Source organism: Dendrobates tinctorius, unplaced genomic scaffold, assembly GCF_039654945.1.
Source record: "Dendrobates tinctorius isolate UK_male_01 unplaced genomic scaffold, ASM3965494v1 ptg000158l, whole genome shotgun sequence".
Classification (NCBI taxonomy): domain Eukaryota; kingdom Metazoa; phylum Chordata; class Amphibia; order Anura; family Dendrobatidae; genus Dendrobates; species Dendrobates tinctorius.
In genome coordinates, this window is record NW_027361825.1 from 25,631,679 (window position 1) to 25,654,895 (window position 23,217).

General features: G+C 42.7%; 1 protein-coding gene across 1 annotated transcript; it reads right to left on the minus strand.

Annotated features, from left to right (window-relative positions):
- Positions 1-4,829: 4,829 nt before the first annotated feature.
- CCDC97 (coiled-coil domain containing 97) lies at positions 4,830-22,276 on the minus strand. Its single transcript, XM_073549148.1, has 5 exons — positions 22,148-22,276; positions 8,737-9,234; positions 7,167-7,415; positions 6,702-6,828; positions 4,830-5,440 (listed from the first exon to the last, which is right to left on the minus strand). The coding sequence occupies exons 1-5, from the start codon at positions 22,215-22,217 to the stop codon at positions 5,284-5,286; spliced, it is 1,101 nt and encodes a 366-aa protein (XP_073405249.1). The 5' UTR covers positions 22,218-22,276; the 3' UTR covers positions 4,830-5,283.
- Between the last annotated feature and the right edge of the window lie 941 nt (positions 22,277-23,217).

Below are 23,217 nucleotides of genomic sequence, written 5' to 3' on the forward strand. Positions count from 1 at the left end.
GTTACATCTGTCACTAATTAGACCTTAGTGACTCACCAAAGATGATGCCAGCTATGTTGGGGGCACAGCAGGGGGTATGAGAAAAGAGTAACAGGAGAAATGATTTTATTATTCAGCTACATTACCAGGAAACATGTGCTCCATACCAGGAGGGGGTCGGCTCTGTCCCCTACATGTGTTTCTGCTTTAACCTTATGGATCTCCTGGTATGAATGAAAGGCACAGGTCGCCTACAACTATACGTTCATCATGGATTTTACTGTGCTCCCCTTACATCTCATAAAAAGACACTCAGTATTACAGGCAACTTATCCCTCCTTTCTGGCCTAATAGATGATCCTACAATTAAATTAAGGTTCAGTTTTACCATTTACAGCGATCACCCCCTGCTAAATATTACATAGGTCCCCCTCTGTGCCATTAAAGGAGCTTTGAGGCCTGGACTGTACAAGATCTCTGAAGTCTTCTGTGATATCAGCAAATCCAGATGTCCTGTGCGTTGCTCGGTGCGGCCTTCATGGATCAGACTTGTGTTTCCCGCACATCCCACAGATGATCGATCAGACTGAGATCTGGGGTACATGGAAACAATTCATCAGCTTGATCTCGCTCATGTTCTTCAGACCAATCCTGACCAACTATTCTCCTGCTGAATAAGGCACTTCCATTAGGGAATACCTCCACCATGATGGGGGGGGGTACTTGGTCTGCATAGTGTTAGGTAGATGGTACATGTCACATTCACATGATGCCAGAAACTGAAGTTTCCAGCAGCTGATGTTCTTCCCACGCTGGTGACATATTATTCCACATGTTGTAGGAGGTAAGAAAATGCATTTAACCAGACCTCCTTCTATTGCTCTATGGTCCGAATCGGACGCCTATTGTAGCTTCTCTTGGCAGCGGTCAATATGGCCACTCTGACTGGTCTGTGACTACAAATACACAGTAAGCTGCAATGCTCTGCCTCTTCTGACACCTTTCTGTCATTGTCAGCAGTGACTGTTTCATCAGTGTCGGCTTTAGTCTCTCTTCTGCAGTTGTGTACAATACAGGCCTGCCTTTACTGCTTAAACGCATCAGTAACACTTGGTCGTTCATGTCTCTTCTTCTTTGAAGCACTTTTTGCCAACTACAAACTGCAGGATATTGAGAACATCCCACAGTATCTGCCGTAATGGAGAAGCTCTGAACTCGTCGTCTACACATTACATTTGGCCCTCATCACTGTCGTTCATATCCTTACACTCATCCATTTTTCCTACTTCAACTTCAAGGACTAACCACTCGCTTGCTGCTTGATCAATCCCATCTGATGGGAGCCATTGTTCCCAGATAATCAGCGCTGTGTCACTAATCCCTAATATTGCATTTGCTGTCATTAATGTTTAAGCACCGATTCGGAGGTTGGTCTTCAATGCAGGAAAGATGATTTATATCAGATGTGCTGAAGGTCCTAATAAGAGTGAAGTCATTATATCTCTCTCCATAACAGCTCAACGTGCCCGGACACTGCAGCTTACAGCAGTGGGTTAGCAATGTCTGAGTCCTAGATCCATTGCAAAGCCATCAACAAGCTAAAAACAAAATTCACTAATGACGCCGCCTCATTGGGGAAGGAATTAAATTAATTCTCTATGTGCCAGTAACTCAGTTCTACAACCCATTTCAGCATTATCATATGGTAAACAACAAAAACCCAATGAATAATAACGGCAAAAACTCAAATTAGAATCCATAAACAACAAGAATAAGTATAAATTGCCCAAAATAAACACTTTTATTGAATACAAAGATAAAAATTACACACAAGGGTGACTGCTATCCAAAGCAGGAGCCATATTGCACTAGTGCCCATTTAACCAAATATAAGTACAAATATTAAACAATTACACACACTGATCAGAAAGTGGCATGTGCTATAATTCATATAGCTGAATATTTATGTTGCCCGTTAAACCAAATATAAATGAAAAATTACACATATTGATCAGAGAGTGGCATGTAATTTACTACGTACAGCTAAATAGCCCAAAGAGAACAGCACAAATGTTACTGAACTCACAGTACTTCCCACAGTGGGTATATACATAACCACTCAGTGATCACTTAGCAAAAGGAGCCCAACTATGAGCAATGTGTATAAACAGATACATAAACATACTACCAATGTGGTAAGGACACTTACAAGATATAAGTAATGGCGCTGGCTTCCCACTCGCCCCAACGCGCGTTTCGCTTCTTCTTCCTGACGAAGAAGCGAAACGCGCGTTGGGGCGAGTGGGAAGCCAGCGCCATTACTTATATCTTGTAAGTGTCCTTACCACATTGGTAGTATGTTTATGTATCTGTTTATACACATTGCTCATAGTTGGGCTCCTTTTGCTAAGTGATCACTGAGTGGTTATGTATATACCCACTGTGGGAAGTACTGTGAGTTCAGTAACATTTGTGCTGTTCTCTTTGGGCTATTTAGCTGTACGTAGTAAATTACATGCCACTCTCTGATCAATATGTGTAATTTTTCATTTATATTTGGTTTAACGGGCAACATAAATATTCAGCTATATGAATTATAGCACATGCCACTTTCTGATCAGTGTGTGTAATTGTTTAATATTTGTACTTATATTTGGTTAAATGGGCACTAGTGCAATATGGCTCCTGCTTTGGATAGCAGTCACCCTTGTGTGTAATTTTTATCCTTGTATTTTTGTATTCAATAAAAGTGTTTATTTTGGGCAATTTATACTTATTCTTGTTGTTTATGGATTATCATATGGTGTCCAGTTTTTTGAAAATTTCTTTAAAATTGTTTAGAGTTGTTCATCCCTTTCTGGTGAAAATTTGCAAAATAATTGATAACCTGCAGCCATGAATTGACAGAGGCACAGTCAAAAACCCCGCAATTTCCAGGTTACGTGAAAATGAATCTTTGTAGGACTCCAGTCTTGGCCAATATCCCTGGTCATGGTTCAAGACTCTTTAGTATATTGGACATGGACTGATGGGATACATACCTATAAGCACTAGAGACACAACCTTCTGGCTGGTAGGGAACATTGGTGCCTGCTGAGGCTACACAAATGTGTCATCAAGGATCTGACCAAAACATATTGGAATGTGGTCATCCTAGGATCAGATGTTGCCACGACAAACAGGTTACTAAATAACCCCAAATCATTTACATATTTTCAACATGCAACTTGAATGTCATGTAGGCTTCAACCAGACCTCATTCTGCACGATGCGATGTAACGGTGCCGTTTTTTTCCATTTTTATGTACACCACTCAAAAAAATAAAGGGAACACTAAAATAACATATTCTAGATATCACTGAATGAAATATTCCAGTTTATTCATTACATAGTGGAATGGGTTGAGAACACTAAAAAATAAAAATGATCAATGGATATGGAATCAAAGTGGAAAATGAAATTACAGGCATATCCAACTTCAGTGGAAATGCCTCAAGACAAGGAAATGATGCTCAGTAATGTGCGTCGCCTCTATGACCTCCCTACAACGCCTGGGCATGTTCCTGATGAGGTGGCGATATTCTTCAGAGGGATCTTCTCCCAGGCTTGGATTAAAGTATCAGTCAACTCCTGGACAGTCTGTAGTGCAATGATGCGTTGGTGGATGGAACGAGACACGATGTCCCAGATTTGCTTGATTGGATTCAGGTCTGGGGAACAGGTAGGCCAGTCCATAGCATCAATGCCTTCATCATGCAGAAACTGCTGACACACTTCAGCCACATGAGGCCTAGCATTGTCATGTATTAGAAGAAACCCAGTAACCAGTGCAACAGCGTATGGTCTCACAATGGAGGATCTCATCCCGGTACCTAATGGCAATCAGGGTACCTCTGGCTAGCATATGGAGGGCTTAGCGGGCCTCCAAAGAAATATGCAAACTGGTCATGCTGCAGGATGTTGCAGGCAGCAGAACGTTTTCCATGGCATCTCCAGACTCAGTAACATCAGTCACCTGTGCTCAGTGCAAACCTGCTCTCATCTGTGAAGAGCACATGGCACCAATGTCAAATCTGCCAATCTTGGTGTTCTGTGGCAAATGCCAATCAACCTGCACGGTGTTGGGCTGTAAACACAACACCCACTTGTGGACATTGACATTGGGCCCTCATACCACCCTCATGGAGACTGTTTATGACAGTTTAAGCAGATACCTGGATATTAGTGTCCTGCTGGAGGTAATTTTGCAGGGCCCTGGCACCCTGGTAGCGGTCCTGCTGCTGTTGCCGCCCTCCTACGGCCCCCTCCATGTCTCCTCGTATCTGCCCCATGCTCTGGAAACTGTACTGACAGACAGAGCTACCCTTCTTGCCACAGCTTGCATTGATGTGTCATCCTGGATGACCTGCACAACCTGACCAACTTCTGAGGGTTGTACTGAAGACACCACCACAAGATACTGTACCTCTAGGAGTGAAAGTAATGTCAAAATGCCAAAGTAACGAAAACAACATACAAAAAGGATGAGGGCAGAGAAATGGTCTGTGGTCACCCTCTGCTGAACCACTCCTTTTTAGGGGTTGTCTTGCTAATTGCTAATCATTTCTATGTGTTGTCTGTTCCATTTTCACAACAGCAATTGATTCACAATCGGTGTTGCTTCATAACTGGATAGGATGATTTCACAGAAGTGTGATTGCCTTGGAATTACAGTGTGTTGTTTAAGTGTTCCCTTTATTTTTTTGGTGCAGTGTATAGAGGAAAGCTGGGTGACGAGCTGTGGGGGATGCAATGGTGGTTACAGAGAACATAAAAGATTGGACATATTCGGAAATGATTCAGAATGTCACTTACCAAAACAATTTTTTTATTTACTCCTTTGCTTTTGCAGTAGTAGAAACTTTATCAAAGAGAAAGCAGCAGAAGAAGCCAATTCTTGCCGTTTCCTAGCAGGATGCTGCAGAGGAGATGACCGCGGCTGCGTCTTACCACATGGAAGAATATAATAAAAAGAACAGTACAACTAACATATGATTCTGTGTCTTCTGTACAAGTTGTGAGCAGTCATTTTCCTCATTGAAACCTTCCAATTAAATTCAGAAATTGTCTCCAAAACTATTGTGAAAGTGACAAACACAGTGAAAAGTCCAAAATACCTCTAATATGGATCGGCCAATAAGCATGAGCGGGTATGTGCTGCCATCCAGTGGCCATCCCGGTGCATAGAGTCTGAACAGCAGCTTCTCTGTTACCAGCGCCTCCGATTCCTGTCCATGTAATACTAGTTGGTGAAGGAAGATATCATCACTCGCTGCCAACCCTTTCCCGCCCATTCATCCTCTGATCATCCTCTTCTTCCATCTCATCTATTCCTTCATCTTTGTCATCATCGAAGTAACGTTCTTCTTCGTCCTGATTGACAATGTCCAAATTATCGAAGTCCGGGTTATCATCGACTTCACTAAGAAAAACACAACACAGATCAACGTCATCCCGCTGGAGTCAATTTTTTCCTCCACTCCTTCCCAGAGCCGGAACAAGTTATTTTTCCGCCCCCATAACTGTATGGGGGTTTGTTATTTTTTTGTGCGGAACGAGTTGTACTTATCACTTAAGCAACTACGCCATTATTTCTTTATTTTATGGCATTCAATGTGCAGGAAAAATGACATTGTGGCGCAATTCTCTACGATACTAAACTTTTAAAGCTTTTTTAAAATATTCTATTTGCTGAAAAAAAAATATTTAAAGCCTTGTTTAAAAAAAAAAAAAAGCAAAAAAAGCAAAAACTTTTGGTTGTTTCTCCTTTTTCTGAGACCATAACATTTTTATTTTTCAGTTGATATTCTTTTCTTGTGTGGCGAGCTGACAGTTTTTTCCAATACCATTCTGGGATCCATATGGTTTTGATCCCTTTTTATTGGATTTTTAGGAGGAGGTGTAGGGAAAAAAATGGCCAAAAAAAGGGCAATTCTGGGGGATGGAGAGGATTGTTTTGATTTTTCTTCTTTTTACGCTTCCGCTATGGGTTAAGTAATTTTTTTTTTTTTTATATAGATTAGACGGATGTGGCGATACCAGAAATGCTTATTTATTTTTCAACTTAATAAAGGCCGGGATTCATTTTTTTTATTAAATTTTTTTTAATTAAATTTCTACTGTTTCTTGAAGGCTCTTTGGGAACTTAACTTGTGATCGTCTGATTAACTGTTCTACATAGTGAAGTATTGCAGTAGAAGTGATGATCTATGAAGCCCACCTGGAGTCTGGGCTTCAGAGACGTACAAAGATGGTGACAGGAGTCATCAGTTGGTCCACAGCAAAACACCAGTGATCGGAGCTGGCACTAAGGTTAAGACTGTGTATGGAGCAGGCTCTGTTTCTGAGCCTGTAACAAGCATCCTCAATGGGTGTGCACCTCAAGTCAGGAAGAGGTTAATTACTGGAAAATCCTTCCTTTACTCTCTTTTCTAAAAAATTTAAAGTGTTAAATGTTAGATCGCAGAGGGATCCGACTGCTAAAAATTGGATCCCACAGTAGGTCCACAGTTTTATGGAGTGTGCGGGCAACCATGTATAAAACCATGCATATGTATATAAGCCCCAGAAGGGGACGCTCTAGTAATACCCAACAGCTAATAAATAAATGAGCCTTTCCTTCGGTGCCACATGTATTAATTGTAATGACTCTCATCCACCGTGTACAGACGCAGCTCCCTTACCTGTAGTTGAAATCCCAATCTTTTCCATCCAGAAACCTCTGATGCATCCGGCTGACGAACTCTTCCCTCATCAGAGCCTTTTCCTCATTGTCCACCTCTTGCTCCTCATCAGACTGTTGTTCAGACTCTGGATGATAAAGGATCCAGAATTCATGTGATGTTCTGACCCAGTGTGATACCGCTCTACTAAAGGTAAAGAGGTGGTAAATAAGAGAAAAGATATTCCAGCACCTATAGGGCTTACAGAAAGGAAGTTCCAGCATTATGTCAGTACTATAGGTGCTGGAATGTCCTCTCTCTTATGCACCACCTCTTGACCTTTAGTAGATCCACCCACTCAAAAAGAGAATTTGGACAGTAACCAGGACATTTTAGACTGGTACCTGCAACAACAACAGTTTTATCTTTCTGTAGGGTCTGGGGCAGAGATATCATTCCTTTCTACAGGATTTGTGTGTGACTCACCTTCCTCTTCACTGTCCTCCTCTTCCTCCTCCTCACAGTTCTGCTCCATCTCACGTTGGGCCTCCAGCCTCCTCTGTAGGGACTGCTCCTCGCAAGAGTTGAGGAGGACATCAGACAGAGAAGTTGCCTGCGCCATGTCCCGACTATTCTGTGACATAATCTCCTCCTCGCTCTGGTACTGGCCCACATAGTGCTCGTACATCAGGGGGTCCCGAGCTCGCATTTGCTCGTCGCTGAAATAGTCCCCGGCTGTAGGAAATAAGGCATATGAGAACTTATGGAGGGTTTGTGGCCCTGTATCATGCACACATCCAGACACATGATGCACAGCAGAGAAATGGAGGTCGACCCCAGTAATCAATCTTTGCACTCATCAATGTCCAAGTACTGGAAAATTGCTTACAGATTTAATCCCTTACACTCTATGATGTATTTATCCATTATGAAGCAGGCTCAGGAGCTGCACCCCGGCCATACAGAGCAGGTGGAAGCTGTGTGAAACAGCCAGCCTTTGCCTCTAACAGCAGTGACGGGAACTCACTGCTGTATGACCATGTAAGCGATGCATTTTTTTTTGGCGTCCATCGTTCCCTAAGTGACACAATTAATGGCCGCCTACGTTGGGGGCCTGCTTGGCATCATACAGACCAAGATTTTAGGATACTTTGCAATTCCTATAGGTTCAAGCCACTTATGAGAAGTTAAAAATAAAGTGAAAATACCAAACCCCCAAGAAAAAAAAAAAGTTTTAAAAATATTTTTTAAAGCTTAAAATCACTCAATTCCAAAATAAATGCCAGAAATGCTGTCTCCGAGCACCGCAATTTCCTCCAAAAATGAGATACAAAGCAATCAAAGTGGTACAAATAAAACGACAGCTCAGCATGCAACAAAAAAAAAAAAAAAGAATCCGTCACAATGTTCCACATACCGAAAAAAAAAAAGTAAAGATACATCTCTTAGAAACAGAATATTTTAACCTGAAAAATAATAATTAATCACAAAAACATACGTTTGGTACGGCAGCAATCGTACTGACCCGGAGAATCGAGTTAACAGGTCATTGTTATCCGTGAAAACTGTAAAAACTAAATTTAAAAAACAATGGCAGAATTGCTGTTTTTTACCATTTCAACCCACTTGGAAATTTTTTACTTTTTTTTTCCAGTACATTATATGGTAAAATAAATTGTGTGTTTCAAAGCTGCGAACCTGGCCCGTGAATACAAGCCCCATATGGCTATAGGTCTATGGAAAATTGAATTAAAAATGGTTCTTAGAAGGAGAGGAAAGTCTGAAAAGGTAAAAAAAATTGTCTTTGTGTGGACAAGTGCTCATATGCTCTACTAGGGGGTTGACGGACATCACAGAGACCCTTTTATTAGAGCCGCAGCAGCCCAGGAGGACTCCGCCCGACTTCGTACTACATGGTCACCCCTTCACGCCTCATAGGAAATCTGCTACAGGGAAAACACGTGACTGTCCGCAGCTTTTTTTGGAAATGACAGAAGGCTTTTTGCAGTCTCTGCCATCGTCCATACGGAGCAGTGAGCGATGGTGACTGTCGTACCTGAGATCAGCTGCTGGAGGGCGGCGTACCTCTTGTTACGGACCCTCGTGTGATGGACTTTCTTGAGTGATGCTTTGCGGATCTCCTTGAAGTAGAAATCAGCAGTGTAGTCACCAGTTAAGTGAGTGAAGCATTCCAGATGTTCCTCCTTCAGAACCTTCCGAAAACGCTCAAGAAAGATGAGAGGCTTTGTCTTGTACAGGTCCAGAAGCAACGCCATCTTCTGCTCATGACTGAACTCAGGTTCTCCGATTTGCTGACTGCGGATGGGCACCTGGCTTGCAGCAATCTCAGTAAACATATCTAATAGAGGGCCTGTGACGGGGGCCGAGTCCTGACTTATGGGGTCTTCGCGGCTACCCAAACACCTGGCCACTTTTAGGGCCTTAGCCAGCACTTTGCCATCATCTACACTGATGTCCATCTCATCATAAGATGTGGGTTTCTCATTTTCTGGTTTTTGGTTCCAGACCTCATTGGCAGGTTCTGATGCATCAACTAAAAAAAACAACAAAAAACGAGATAGATAGAATAGAGGTACTGGAGGAGAAGGTGAGCTGTGACATCATCTATTACGAATAGTGAATACAGCTGTGTTATTTACTGTATATAGAGGTGTTATCAGTCATTGTACAGGAGAAGGAGGTGAGCTGTGATATCACCTATTGTGAATGGTGGATCCTGTGTTATTTACTGTAGAGGCGTTATCAGTCATTGTACAGGAGAAGGAGGTGAGCTGTGACATCACCTATTGTGAGTGGTGGATCCTGTATTACCTACTGTATATAGAGGTGTTATCAGTCATTGTACAGGAGGAGGAGGTGAGCTGTGACATCCCCTATTGTGTAAGGTGGATCCTGTATTACCTTCTGTGTAGAGAGGTTATCAGTCATTGTACAGGAGGAGGAGTTGAGCTGTGACATCCCCTATTGTGAATGGTGAATCCTGTATATCAGTAGAGATGGGAAAAACCGAACAGTAAAGTTCGGGGTCCTTACTGAACACCTACTGTTTGGGCTTGGACCTCGAACAAAGACTTCACCAGGAAGTTCGTGTTACTGTTGGGGTTCAGCCCCCCAACACTGGGTGTTTCTCATGACAGCACAGCAAACACTGCCTCTGATCAGTGGTAAAATCATTACCGCCGGTCAGACAGCCGCGGTTCCCACGCTGTCAAATGACAGCGTGAGTCTGCAGTTGTATTCGGAGGTAAAAGTTTACCTCCGGTCACTAGCGTCGGCTGTTGGGGGACTACTACCCCCCATCAGCCTACGCATGCTGCTGCTAATAATAGCGAGAGTAGCCAGCACCTGCGCTCTAAATAACGAATTTAAAAATAACAAAACGAGTGGGTTCCCCTGTATTTTTGATAACCAGCCAGGCAAAACTGACAGCTGCAGGCTTCAATTGTCAGCTATCAGCAAGGTTGGTTATCAAGAATAGAGGGGTCCCCACACCGTTTTATTTTTTAAATAATTCCATTGAGCCCCTCGTCTTAAGTAAAAAAACAAAAGTGAAAAACAACCATATCCCTCTCCTGTCGGTCATTCTATCCCACGCTGTAATCCATGTCTGGGGGATAAACAGTTTTCAACCTGGACGGTGCCAAAATCGACCGTCCAGGCCGAGAATCACTGGTGAATGAGCTGCTGTGACCGCAGCATCAGTGACTAGCGGTGACGTCATCGAGGTTACCGCGGGTCACTGTGGCTGCGTTCCCAGTCGGGCCCCTGAATTAGATCTTAGTGAAATCACCTTAGTGCAGGGTTCCCCAACTCCAGTCAAGGCCCACAAACAGATCATGTTTTCAGGATTTCCTTTGTATTCCACAGGTGAAGCAATTATCACCTAAGCAATAGTAAGGAAATCCTGAAAACATGATCTGTTGGTGGGCCTTGAGGACTGGAGTTGGGGAACCCTGCCTTAGTGAAATCACCGCTAAAACTGATAAAAAGTCTCACGGTGCAGCACTGAGCTCAGAGAGTTCACTGGGAGAAATGAGACGCTGTTTTCTTTTTTTAATTTATTAAAAAGAGCTATGACTGGTCGGCTAACTTGCAAGGATATGATTTGTTTAGGAGGGATCGTAAAAAAAGGAAAGGGGGTGGAGTCTGTCTATATATAAAGTCCACTTTAAAGCCCACACTAAGAGAAGATATACAAGAGGGAAATGAAGAGGTGGAGTCTCTATGGGTGGAGATACAAGGAGAGAAAAGTAATAAAATCCTCATAGGGGTTTGTTATAAGCCACCAAATATAACAGAAACCACTGAAAATCTATTATTGAAACAAATAGACAAAGCAGCAAATCACAAGGAGGTGATTATTATGGGGGACTTCAACTACCCCGACATAGACTGGGAAACTGAAACCTGCGTATCTCAGAAAGGAAGCCAATTTCTGTCAGTGACCAAGGATAATTATCTGTCACAACTTGTGCAGGGCCCAACTAGAGGGACAGCCCTTCTGGACTTAATTTTAAGCAACAGGCCAGATAGAATAACAGAAGTACGAGTCGATGGGCACCTAGGGAATAGTGACCACAATATAATACAATTCCACTTGTCCTTCAGTAACGTGCCCTGGAAGGGGTTACAAAAACGCTGAATTTCAGGAAAGCAAAGTTTGATCAGCTTAGAGAGGACCTTCGCCGAATTGATTGGGACAATGTAAATCAGTCTTACACACTCACTGCGAGCTAGCCATACCGTACAGAAATAAAAGGGCTAGGAACAGGAGAACACCAATGTGGCTAAATAAGGATGTAAAAAGGGCAATAAATAACAAGAACAAGGCATTTAGGAAGCTAAAACAAGAAGGCAATGAAGAAGCATTAAAAAGTTATAGAGAAAAAAATAAAATGAGTAAAAAACAAATACATTTAGCAAAAGTGGAAACTGAGAGACTCATTGCTAAGGAAAGTAAAACAAACCCCAAACTATTCTTTAATTATATAAACAGTAAAATGATTAAAATTGATGGTGTCGGCCCTTTAACCCCTTCCTGACATGAGACGTACTATCCCGTCCACGGTACCCGGGCCCGTATGACCGGGGACGGGATAGTACGTCTACCGCGATCAGCGGCGCCCACGTGGTGAGCGCCACTGATCGCGGCCGGGTGTCAGCTGATTATCACAGCTGACACCCGGCACAATGTGTCAGGGGCGGTCACGGACCGCCCCCGACACGTTAACCCCTTGCACACCGCGATCAAACGGGAGTTAAAGGGAAGCATCGGCAGGGAGGGGGCTCCCTCCGTGCTTCCCTGAGTCCCCCACGGCAGCGCAATGTGCAGCGCTGCTGCGGGGGGCTCCTTTCCTCCAGGCCCCCGAATCCAAGATGGCGACGGGGGCCTTCGGGGGCCTGGGGAAGCTGGCTTCCTCAGTGCCTGCAAAGCGCAGGCATGAGGAAGCCTTGTGCACTGCCTGTGACAGATTGCTGATCTGTCACAGTGATCTGTGATGTGACAGATCAGCGATCTGTCACAGGACAGTGATGTCCCACCTGGGACTATGTAATAAAGTAAAAAAAAAATTAAAAAAAAGTGTAAAAATAAATTTAAAAAAATCGCCAAATAAATTAGTAAAAAAAAAAAAAATATTCCCCAATAAATTCATTTTTTGAAAATAATACAAAAAAAAAAAAAACAATAAAAGTACACATATTAGGTATCGCCGCGTCCGTAACGACCTGCCCTATAAAACTGTCCCATTAGTTAACCCCTTTAGCGAACCCCTTAAAAAATAAAAATAAAAAACGAAGTAAAAAATAATGATTTATTATCATACCGCCAAACAAAAAGTGCAATAACGCGCGATCAAAAAGACGCATATAAATATCCATGGTACCGCTGAAAACGTCATCTTGTCCCGCAAAAAACAAGCCGCCACACAGCATCATCAGCGAAAAAATAAAAAAGTTATAACTCGCAGAATAAAGCGATGCAAAAATAATTATTTTTTATATAAAATAGTTTTCATTGCATAAAACCGACAAAAACATAAAAAAACGACCTAAATGAGGTATCGCTGTAACCGTACTGACCCGAAGAATAAAACCGCTTTATTAATTTTACCGCACGCGGAACGGTGTAAACGCACCCCCCCCAAAAGAAATTCATGAAACGCTGGTTTTTGTTCATTCTGCGTCCCAAAAATCGGAATAAAAAGCGATCAAAAAAATTTCACGTGCCCGAAAATGTTACCAATAAAAACGTCAACTCGTCCCGCAAAAAATAAGACCCAACATGACTCGGTGGGTCAAAATAAGGAAAAATTATAGCTCTCAATATGTGGTGATGCAAAAACTATTTTTACAATAAAAAGCGTCTTTTAGCGTGCGACAGCCGCCAAACATAAAAACCGCCATAAATAGTAAATCAAACCCCCCGTTATCACCCCCTTAGTTAGGGAAAAATAATAAAATAAAAAAATTTATTTATTTCCATTTTTCCATTAGGGTTAGGGCTAGGGTTAGGGCTAGGGGTGTGTTGGGGTAGGGTTGGGGTAGGGTTAGGGCTAGGGCTAGGGTTAGGGTTAGGGCTAGGGCTAAGGTTAGGGCTAGGGTTAGGGGCATGTTGGGGTTCGGGTTGGAGTTAGAATTGGGGGTTTCCACTGTTTGGGCACATCAGGGGCTCTCCAAATGCAACATGGCGTCTGATCTCAATTCCTGCCAATTCTGAGTTGAAAAAGTCAAATGGTGCTCCTTCCCTTCCAAGCTCTGCTATGCGCCCAAACAGTGTTTTACCCCCACATGCAGGGTAGCAGCCTACTCAGGACAAATTGCAAAACAATTTTTGGGGTCCAATTTCTCCTGTTACCCTTAGGAAAATAAAAAATTGGGGGCAAAAATATCATTTTTGTGGAAAAAAATGATTTTTTTATTTTCACATCCGAGTGTTATAAACTTCTGTGAAGCACTTGGGGGTTCAAAGTGCTCACCACACATCTAGATAAGTTCCGTGGGGGGTCTAGTGTCCAAAATGGGGTCACTTGTGGGGAGTTTCAATAGTTTAGGTACATCAGGGGCTCTCCAAAGGCAACATGACACCCGCAGACCATTCCATCAAAGTCTGCATTCCAAAACGTCACTACTTCCCTTCCGAGCCCCGACGTGTGCCCATACAGTAGTTTTCTCCCACATATGGGGTGTCAGCGTACTCAGGACAAATTGGACAACAACTTTTGGGGTCCAATTTCTCCTGGTACCCTTGGGAAAATAAAAAAATGGTGACTAAAAGATCATGTTTGTGGAAAAAATACGAATTTTTTATTTTCACGCCCGGGCGTTGTAAACTTCTGTGAAGCACTGGGGTGGTCAAAGTGCTCACCACACATCTAGATAAGTTCCTTGGGGGGTCTAGTTTACAAAATGGTGTCATTTGTGGGGGGTTTCCACTGTTTAGGTACATTAGGGGCTCTCCAAAGACAACATGACACCCGCAGACCATTCCATCAAAGTCTGCATTCCAAAACGTCACTACTTCCCTTCCGAGCCCCGACGTGTGCCCATACAGTAGTTTTCTCCCACATATGGGGTAGCAGCGTACTCAGGACAAATTGGACAACAACTTTTGGGGTCCAATTTCTCCTGGTACCCTTGGGAAAATAAAAAAATGGTGACTAAAAGATCATGTTTGTGGAAAAAATATGAATTTTTTATTTTCACGCCCGGGCGTTGTAAACTTCTGTGAAGCACTGGGGGGGTCAAAGTGCTCACCACACATCTAGATAAGTTCCGTGGGGGGTCTAGTTTACAAAATGGTGTCATTTGTGGGGGGTTTCCACTGTTTAGGTACATTAGGGGCTCTCCAAAGGCAACATGACACCCGCAGACCATTCCATCAAAGTCTGCATTCCAAAACGTCACTACTTCCCTTCCGAGCCCCGACGTGTGCCCATACAGTAGTTTTCTCCCACATATGGGGTATCAGCATACTCAGGACAAATTGGACAACAACTTTTGGGGTCCAATTTATCATGGTACCCTTGGGAAAATAAAAAAATGGTGACTAAAAGATCATGTTTGTGGAAAAAATACGAATTTTTTATTTTCACGCCCGGGCGTTGTAAACTTCTGTGAAGCACTGGGGGGGTCAAAGTGCTCACCACACATCTAGATAAGTTCCTTAGGGGGTCTAGTTTCCAAAATGGTGTCATTTGTGGGGGGGTTCCACTGTTTTGGTACATCAGGAGTTTTCCAAACGCGACATGGTGTCCGATCTCAATTCCAGCCAAAAACGTCAAATGGCGCTGCTTCCCTTCCGAGCTCTGCCATGCGCCCAAATAGTGGTTTACCCCCACATGTGGGGTATCAGCGTACTCAGGACAAATTGCACAATAACTTTTAGGGTCCTGTTACCCTTGGAAAAATAAGAATTGAGGGTGAAAAGATCATTTTTGTGGAAAAAATATGATTTTTTAATTGTATGGCTTTATGTTATAAACTTCTGTGAAGCCCATGGGGGTTCAAAGTTCTCACCACACATCTAGATAAGTTCCTTAGGGGGTCTAGTTTCCAAAATGGTGTCATTTGTGGGGGGTTTCCACTGTTTTGGTACATCAGGGGTTTTCCAAACGCGACATGGTGTCCGATCTCAATTCCAGCCAAAAACGTCAAATGGCGCTGCTTCCCTTCCGAGCTCTGCCATGCGCCCAAATAGTGGTTTACCCCCACATGTGGGGTATCAGCGTACTCAGGACAAATTGCACAATAACTTTTAGGGTCCTGTTACCCTTGGAAAAATAAGAATTGAGGGTGAAAAGATCATTTTTGTTGAAAAAATATGATTTTTTAATTGTATGGCTTTATGTTATAAACTTCTGTGAAGCCCATGGGGGTTCAAAGTTCTCACCACACATCTAGATAAGTTCCTTAGGGGGTCTATTTTCCAAAATGGTGTCATTTGTGGGGGGTTTCCACTGTTTTGGTACATCAGGGGTTTTCCAAACGCGACATGGTGTCCGATCTCAATTCCAGCCAAAAACGTCAAATGGCGCTGCTTCCCTTCCGAGCTCTGCCATGCGCCCAAATAGTGGTTTATCCCCACATGTAGGGTATCAGCGTACTCAGGACAAATTGCACAATAACTTTTAGGGTCCTGCTACCCTTGGGAAAATAAAAATTGGGGTGAAAAGATGATTTTTGTGGAAAAAATATGATTTTTTAATTGTACCGCTGTACGTTATAAACTTCTGTAAAGCCCTTGTGGGTTCAAAGTTCTCACCACATATCTAGATAAGTTCCTTGGGGGGGTCTAGTTTCCAAAATGGGGTCACGTGTAGGGGGTTTCCACTGTTTAGGTACATCAGGGACTCTCCAAACGTGACATGGCGTCCAATCTGAATTCCAGCCAATTTTGCATTGAAAAAGTCAAACGGCGCTCCTTCCATTCTGAGCTCTGCCATGCGCCGAAACAGTCGTTCCCCCCCACATATCAGGTATCTGCGTACTCAGGACAAATTGCACAATAACTTTTGCAGTTCAATTTCTCCTGTTACCCTTGGTAAAATAAAAAAAATTGAACCTGAATTATTTTTTTTATGAAAAAAAGTTAGATGCTCATTTTTTTTTAAATATTCAAAAAAATTCCTGTGACGCACCTAAAGGGTTAATAAACTTCTTGAATGTGGTTTTGAGCACCTTAAGGGGTGCAGTTTTTAGAATGGTGTCACTTTTGGGTATTTTCTATCATATAGACCCCTCAAAGTGGCTTCAAATGTGATGTGGTCCTAAAAATAAAATGGTGTTGTAAAAATGAGAAATCGCTGGTCAACTTTTAACCCTTATAACTTCCTAACAAAAAAAAATTTTGGTTCCAAAATTGTGCTAATGTAAAGTAAACATGTGGGAAATGTTAGTTATCAAGTTTTTTGTGTGCCGTATCTCTGTGATTTAAGGGCATAAAAATTCAAAGTTGGAAAATTGCGAAATTTTCAAAATTTTCGCCAAATTTCCGTTTTTCTCACAAATAAACGCAAGTTATTTGAATGAAATTTTACCACTATCATGAAGTACAATATGTCACGAGAAAACAATGTCAGAATCACCGGGATCCATGGAAGCGTTCAAGAGTTATGACCTCATAAAGGTACAGTGGTCAGAATTGTAAAAATTGGCCCGTCATGAACGTGCAAACCACCCTTGGGGGTGAAGGGGTTAAAGAGGGTGAAATCATAGAGAGCGATGTGGGAAAAGCAAATGTTTTAAATACTTTTTTCTCAACAGTGTTCACACAGGAAAAGGATTTGCAGGGGAAATGCAGAGTGATAATGTAAACTCCCCATTAAGTATTACCTGCCTAACCCAGGAAGAAGTGCAGAACCGCCTTAGTAAGATTAAAATTGACAAATCACCAGGCCCTGATGGCATTCACCCTCGGGTATTAAGGGAGTTAAGTAATGTGATAGACAGGCCTCTATTCCTTATATTTAAAGACTCTATAGAAACAGGGCCTGTTGCTTTTGATTGGCGGCAAGCAAATGTGGTACCAATATTCAAAAAGGGGTGTAAAAGGGAACCTGGAAACTATAGGCCGGTAAGCTTAACATCTGTTGTGGGTACAATTTTTGAAGGGTTTCTAAGGGATACCATTATGGAATATCTCAATGTTAATAAACGTTTAACTCCATATCAACATGGATTTATGAAGGATCGCTCCTGTCAAACTAACCTGATCAGCTTCTATGAGGATGTAAGCTCTCAAATGGACCAAGGAGAATCATTGGATGTCATTTATCTCGACTTCTCTAAAGCATTTGACACTGTCCCACATAAAAGATTGGTAAGTAAGATGAGAAAGCTTGGGCTAGGGGAAAATGTGTGTAGATGGGTAGGTAGCTGACTTAGTGATAGGAAACAAAGAGTGGTTATTAATGGTGCATACTCAGATTGGGCCAGGGTTACTAGTGGGGTACCACAGGGTTCTGTATTGGGCCCTCTACTATTTAACCCCTTAATGTCCAATGACGGACACAGTCCATCATCAGACATTTCCCCTGCTTTGATGAGGGCTCCGGCGCTGAGCCCGCATCAAAGCCGGGACATGTCAGCTGTTATGAACAGCTGACATGTGCCCGCAATAGGCGCGAGCAGAATCGCCGTCCGCCCGCGCCTATTAACTAGTTAAATGCCGCCGTCAAAGCTGACAGCGGGCATTTAAATAGCATTTCCGGCCGCCGGGCCGGAAATGACGTCATCGCCGACCCCCGTCACGTGATCGGGGGTCGGCGTCATGTTGCCTGGACAACCAGAGGTCTCTATGAGACCTCTATGGTTGTTGCAGCCATATGGCTTTCAGCGCCACCCGGTGGTCGGCGCTGAAAGCACAGCAGTAAATCTGCTACATAAGGGCGATCTGCTCATCGCCCATATGTAGCAGAGCCGATCGGGTTGCGCAAGCTTCTAGCCTCCTATGGAGGCTATTGAAGCATGCCAAAAGTAAAAAAAAAAAAAAGGTTTAAAAATAAAAAAGAATTAAAAAAACCTAAAAGTTCAAATCACCCCCCTTTCGCCCCAATCAAAATAAAACAGTAAAAAAAAATCCCACATACACATATTAGGTATCGCCGCGTTCAGAATCGCCTGATCTATCAATTAAAAAAAAGCATTAACCCGACTGCTAAACGGCGTAGTGAGAAAAAAATTCAAAACGCCAGAATTACGTTTTTTTGGTCACCAAGACATTGCATTAAAATGCAATAACGGGCGATCAAAAGAACGTATCTGCACAAAAGTGGTATCATTAAAAACGTCAGTCCGGCACGGAAAAAATAAGCCCTCACCCGACCCCAGATCATGAAAAATGGAGACGCTACGGGTCTCGGAAAATTGCGCAAATTTTTTTTTTTTTTAGCAAACTTTGGAATTTTTTTTCACCACTTAGATAAAAGAGGACAGACATGTTTGGTGTCTATGAACTCGTAATGACCTGGAGAATCATAATGGCAGGTCAGATTTAGCATCTAGTGAACCTAACAAAAAAAGCCACGCAAAAAACAAGTGTGGGATTGCAGTTTTTTTGCAATTTCACCGCACTTGGAATTTTTTTCCTGTTTTCAAGTACACGATATGGTAAAACCAATGATGTCATTTAAAAGTACAACTCGTCCCGCAAAAAATAAGCCCTCACACGGCCATATAAACGGAAAAATAAAAAAGTTATGGCTCTGGAAAGAAGGGGAGGGAAAAATGAAAATGTAAAACCAAAAATACCCCTGGTCGTTAAGGGGTTAATATATTTATTAATGATCTAGTGGATGGCTTACACAGTAAAATATCAATATTTGCAGATGATACAAAACTATGTAAGGTAGTTAACACAAAGGAGGACAGTTTGTAACGACAGACAGATTTGAGTAAATTGGAGAATTGGGCTGAAAAATGGCAAATGAGGTTTAACACAGATAAGTGTAAGGTTATGCACATGGGAAGGAGAAACAGATGCTACAATTACTTACTAAATGGGAAACTGCTGGGGAAATCAGACATGGAAAAAGACTTAGGCATCTTAGTCAATAAGAAGCTAAATTGGAGTGCCCAGTGCCAGGCAGCTGCCACCAAAGCAAATAGGGTTATGGGATGTATTAGAAGAGGTCTGGGGACACGAGATGAAAACATAATTCTCCCTCTGTACAAATCACTCGTCAGACCACACGGAGTATTGTGTGCAATTTTGGACGCCGGTGCTCAAGAAAGACATTACTGAACTTGAAAGGGTTCAAAGGCGGGCTACTAAAATGATAAATGGAGTTGGTTCACTACAATACCCAGAAAGGTTATCAAAATTAGGTCTATTTACTCCAGAAAAGAGAAGACTTAGGGGAGACCTAATATATATGTACAAGTATATCAGAGGGAAATACAGATATCTCTCTAATGAACTGTTTGCACCAAGGACTGTAACTAGAACAAGGGGGCGTTCTCTTCGTTTGGAGGAAAGACAATTTCTGCACCAGCATAGAAGAGGGTTCTTCACGGTAAGAGCAGTGAGGCTCTGGAATTCTCTTCCTGAGGAAGTGGTGATGGCCAACTCACTGAATGAATTTAAGAAAGGAATGGATGCTTTTCTTGTGAGTAACAGTATAGAAGGTTACAAATAACAGAATATTATAGGTAGATGGTTGACCCAGCTTAGGGGAAGGAATTTTTTTCCCTATGGAGAAAATTGGCTTCTACTCTGTGGGTGTTTTGCCTTCCCCAGGATCAACAATGCAGAACAGCTGCACTAAAAATAGGCTGAACTAGATGGACATAAGGTCTTCCTTCAAAACTATGTTACTATGTTAGTGCGCAGACATCGGCTGATGAATACTCCCATCAGCTGCGCCTGCTCTCGCTGTTATTAGCGGCAGCAGGCTGATGGGAGAAGTAGTCCCATCAGTCAACACCTGTGACTGTAGGTAAACGTTCTAGCTTCGATCACAGCTGCTGGCTTACACTATAATTTGAAAGCATTTGAACCGCGGCTGTCTGACCGGCAGTAATTATTGGATGTTCGGGAAACCCCATTCAAGTGGATGGGGTCCGGGTATTGTTCTTATACCCAAACTTTTTTTTTTCTAACTGTTTGGCTGAACCCGAGCACCAAGTGGTCCCCCCATCTCTAGTTATCAGTCATTGTATAGGAGGAGGAGGTGGTGTGCTGTGACATCAATTGTGAATAGTTGGTGTGTTATCAGCTGTACATATTATACAGGAGAGAGGAGGTGAGCTGTAACATTACCTATTGTGAATGGTGGATCCTGTGTTATCAACTGTATATAGAGGTGCTTTCAGTCATTGTACAGGAGGAGGAAGAGGGGAGCTGTGACATCATCACCTATTGTGAATGGTGGATCCCGTGTTATCTACTGTATATAGAGATGCTATCAGTCATTATACAAAAGGAGGAGGTGGTGAGCTGTGACATCACCTACTGTGAATGGTGGATCCTGTGCTATCTACTGTATATGGAGGTGCTATGTCATTGTACAGGAGGAGGTGAGTTGTGACATCACCTATTCTGAATGGTGGATCCTGTGTTAACTACTGTATATAGAGGTGTTATCAGTCATTTTACAGGAGGAGGTGAGCTGTGACATCACCTATTGTGAGTGGTGGATCCCGTATTATCTACTGTAAATAGGTGTTATCAGTCATTGTACAAGAGGATGTGAGCTGTGATATCACCTATAGTGAATGGTGGATCCTGTGTTATCTACTGTATATAGAGGTGTTATCAGTCATTGTACAGGAGGGGAGGAAGTGAGCTGTGACATCACCTATTGTGAATGGTGGATCCTGTGTTATCTACTGTATATAGAGGTGTTCTCAGTCATTGTACAGGAGGAGGTGAGCTGTGACCACCTACTGTGAATGGTGGATCCTGTTGTATCTACAGTATATAGAGGTGATATCAGTCATTGTACAGGAGGAGGAGGTGAGCTGTGACAACACCTATTGTGAAGGGTGGATCCTGTGTTATCTACAGTATATAGATGTTATCAGTCATTGTACAGGATTAGGAGGTGAGCTGTGACATCACCTATTGTGAATGGTGGATTCCGTGTAATCTACAGTATATAGAGATTGTATCAGTCAATTTACAAAAGGAGGAGGTGAGTTGTGACATCACCTACAGTGAATGGTGGATCTTGTGTCATCTACTGTATATAGAGACGCTATCAGTCATTATACAGGTGAGGTTATCTGTGACATCATCTATTGTGAATGGTAGATCCTGTGCTATCTACTGTATATAGAGCTGTTATCTGTCATTGTACAGGAGGAGGTGAGCTGTGAAATCACCTCTTGTGAATGGTGGATCCTGTGTTATCTATTGTATATAGAGTTGTTAACAGTCAGTGTAAAGGAGGAGGTGAGCTGTGACATCCCCTATTGTAAAGGGTGGGTTCTCTGTTATCTACTGTATATAGTCCTGCCTTTGATAAGGAGCTTTCTGAAAACTATTACTGAAAGGACAGAATGTAGGTGTCTAAAAAAAGCCTGGAGAGGGGGACAGTATAAAGAGAAAGATTACTAATTTTTTTAAGTACAGATTGTAATATGACATTTGTTTTGTGGGATGGTGAGAATACATGTATGTAACATAAACAAACCGGACCCGGTCGTTCTCCGATGGCCTAGTCAGTCCTATCTAGGTGTGTGACGTGAGCGGTTTCCCTGCGATCTGCAGGCTTGTGGCCGCGGAGTGACAATCCCTGGACGTCCTGTGCTTAGCACGCCCCAGTATGACATACGGTGACACCCGGACCACCCTCACATGCTGCCTGGGGTGCACAGAGCTCACATCCTCCGTCCAGGTGGAGGAAGACATGTACGTGTGAGGCTGTACACCTTCATATCGTCAGATGCTGCAATGGCGCCCACCTCCGGCTAGGAGGAGCCCCTCAGCTGAGCTCCTCACTTACCGTCTGCCTCCTTCTCTTCTGACTCCGTCTTCTCACTCGCTCCCTGACAAACCTGACTGGACGCCGCCATCTTCGTCCTCCCGGATGTTGATTCTTATCCAACCGGAAGTTCGACAGCAGACATCTTGCTACACCCACGAAGCGATTTAGCCAAGCCGGCGCCATCTTCCTACGCCAATTTTTTTCGCGGCCTCTCGGGCTTCTGTCGTTCGTGATTTTATAGTTATGTAGTTCATATATAATATAAGCAACGTGTAATCCCCTCCCATAACTACTTGCTACGCCCTCAGTTCCTTCTTGTAAGTACGCTTTTTTATGGAGACTTTATTGAAATGAAAAAAAAAATACGTTATACATTACCCTTTTGGGTGTTCTCCCTTGTACCAATCAGATCGTGTGTTTCATTATCAAAAGGGCTTCTGAGAAATGAGAGCTGGCATGTGATTGGTTGCTTTGGGAAACACCAATTTTTTCATGCGCACCAGTTTTGACAGGCCTGAGTAATCCTGTGGCCATTCTCTTTACAATTATCCACAAAAAGAAAAAAAAAATGAAATTTGCAACAAAAATCTGCCATTTGGGTCTGATATATACGCAATTTGATACCTTAATCCGGCACGTATCAGGTGCCGTTGTTAAGGCTCTGTGCACACGGTGTGGTTTCTACTGCGGATCTGCAGGTGATGTACAGTACCATTTTAGCCTATGAAAAAAAAAAAACGCTGTGCTCATGCTGCGGATTTTTCCGCAGAAAAAAAAGCAGCATGTGACTTCTTTTGTGCGGTTTTGCTTCAGTTTTCCACCTGCTCCATTCTACAAATCCGCAGGTGGAAAACCGCACAAAAAGGAAGAAATCCGCATGAAAAATGCAGGTCATTTGACCTGCGGATTTCGTAAAATCCGCACCGTGTGCACATAGCCTAACAGTCTCCCTGTCATATGATTGCAGTGTATGACATTTAGGATCTGTTTGACTTTCAAATCCAAGATGTAATCAAATCTCATCCACATCTGGAAAACCGCCATGTGTACGACCCGTCTAAACATCGCCTTAAAGGGGCAGTTCCAGG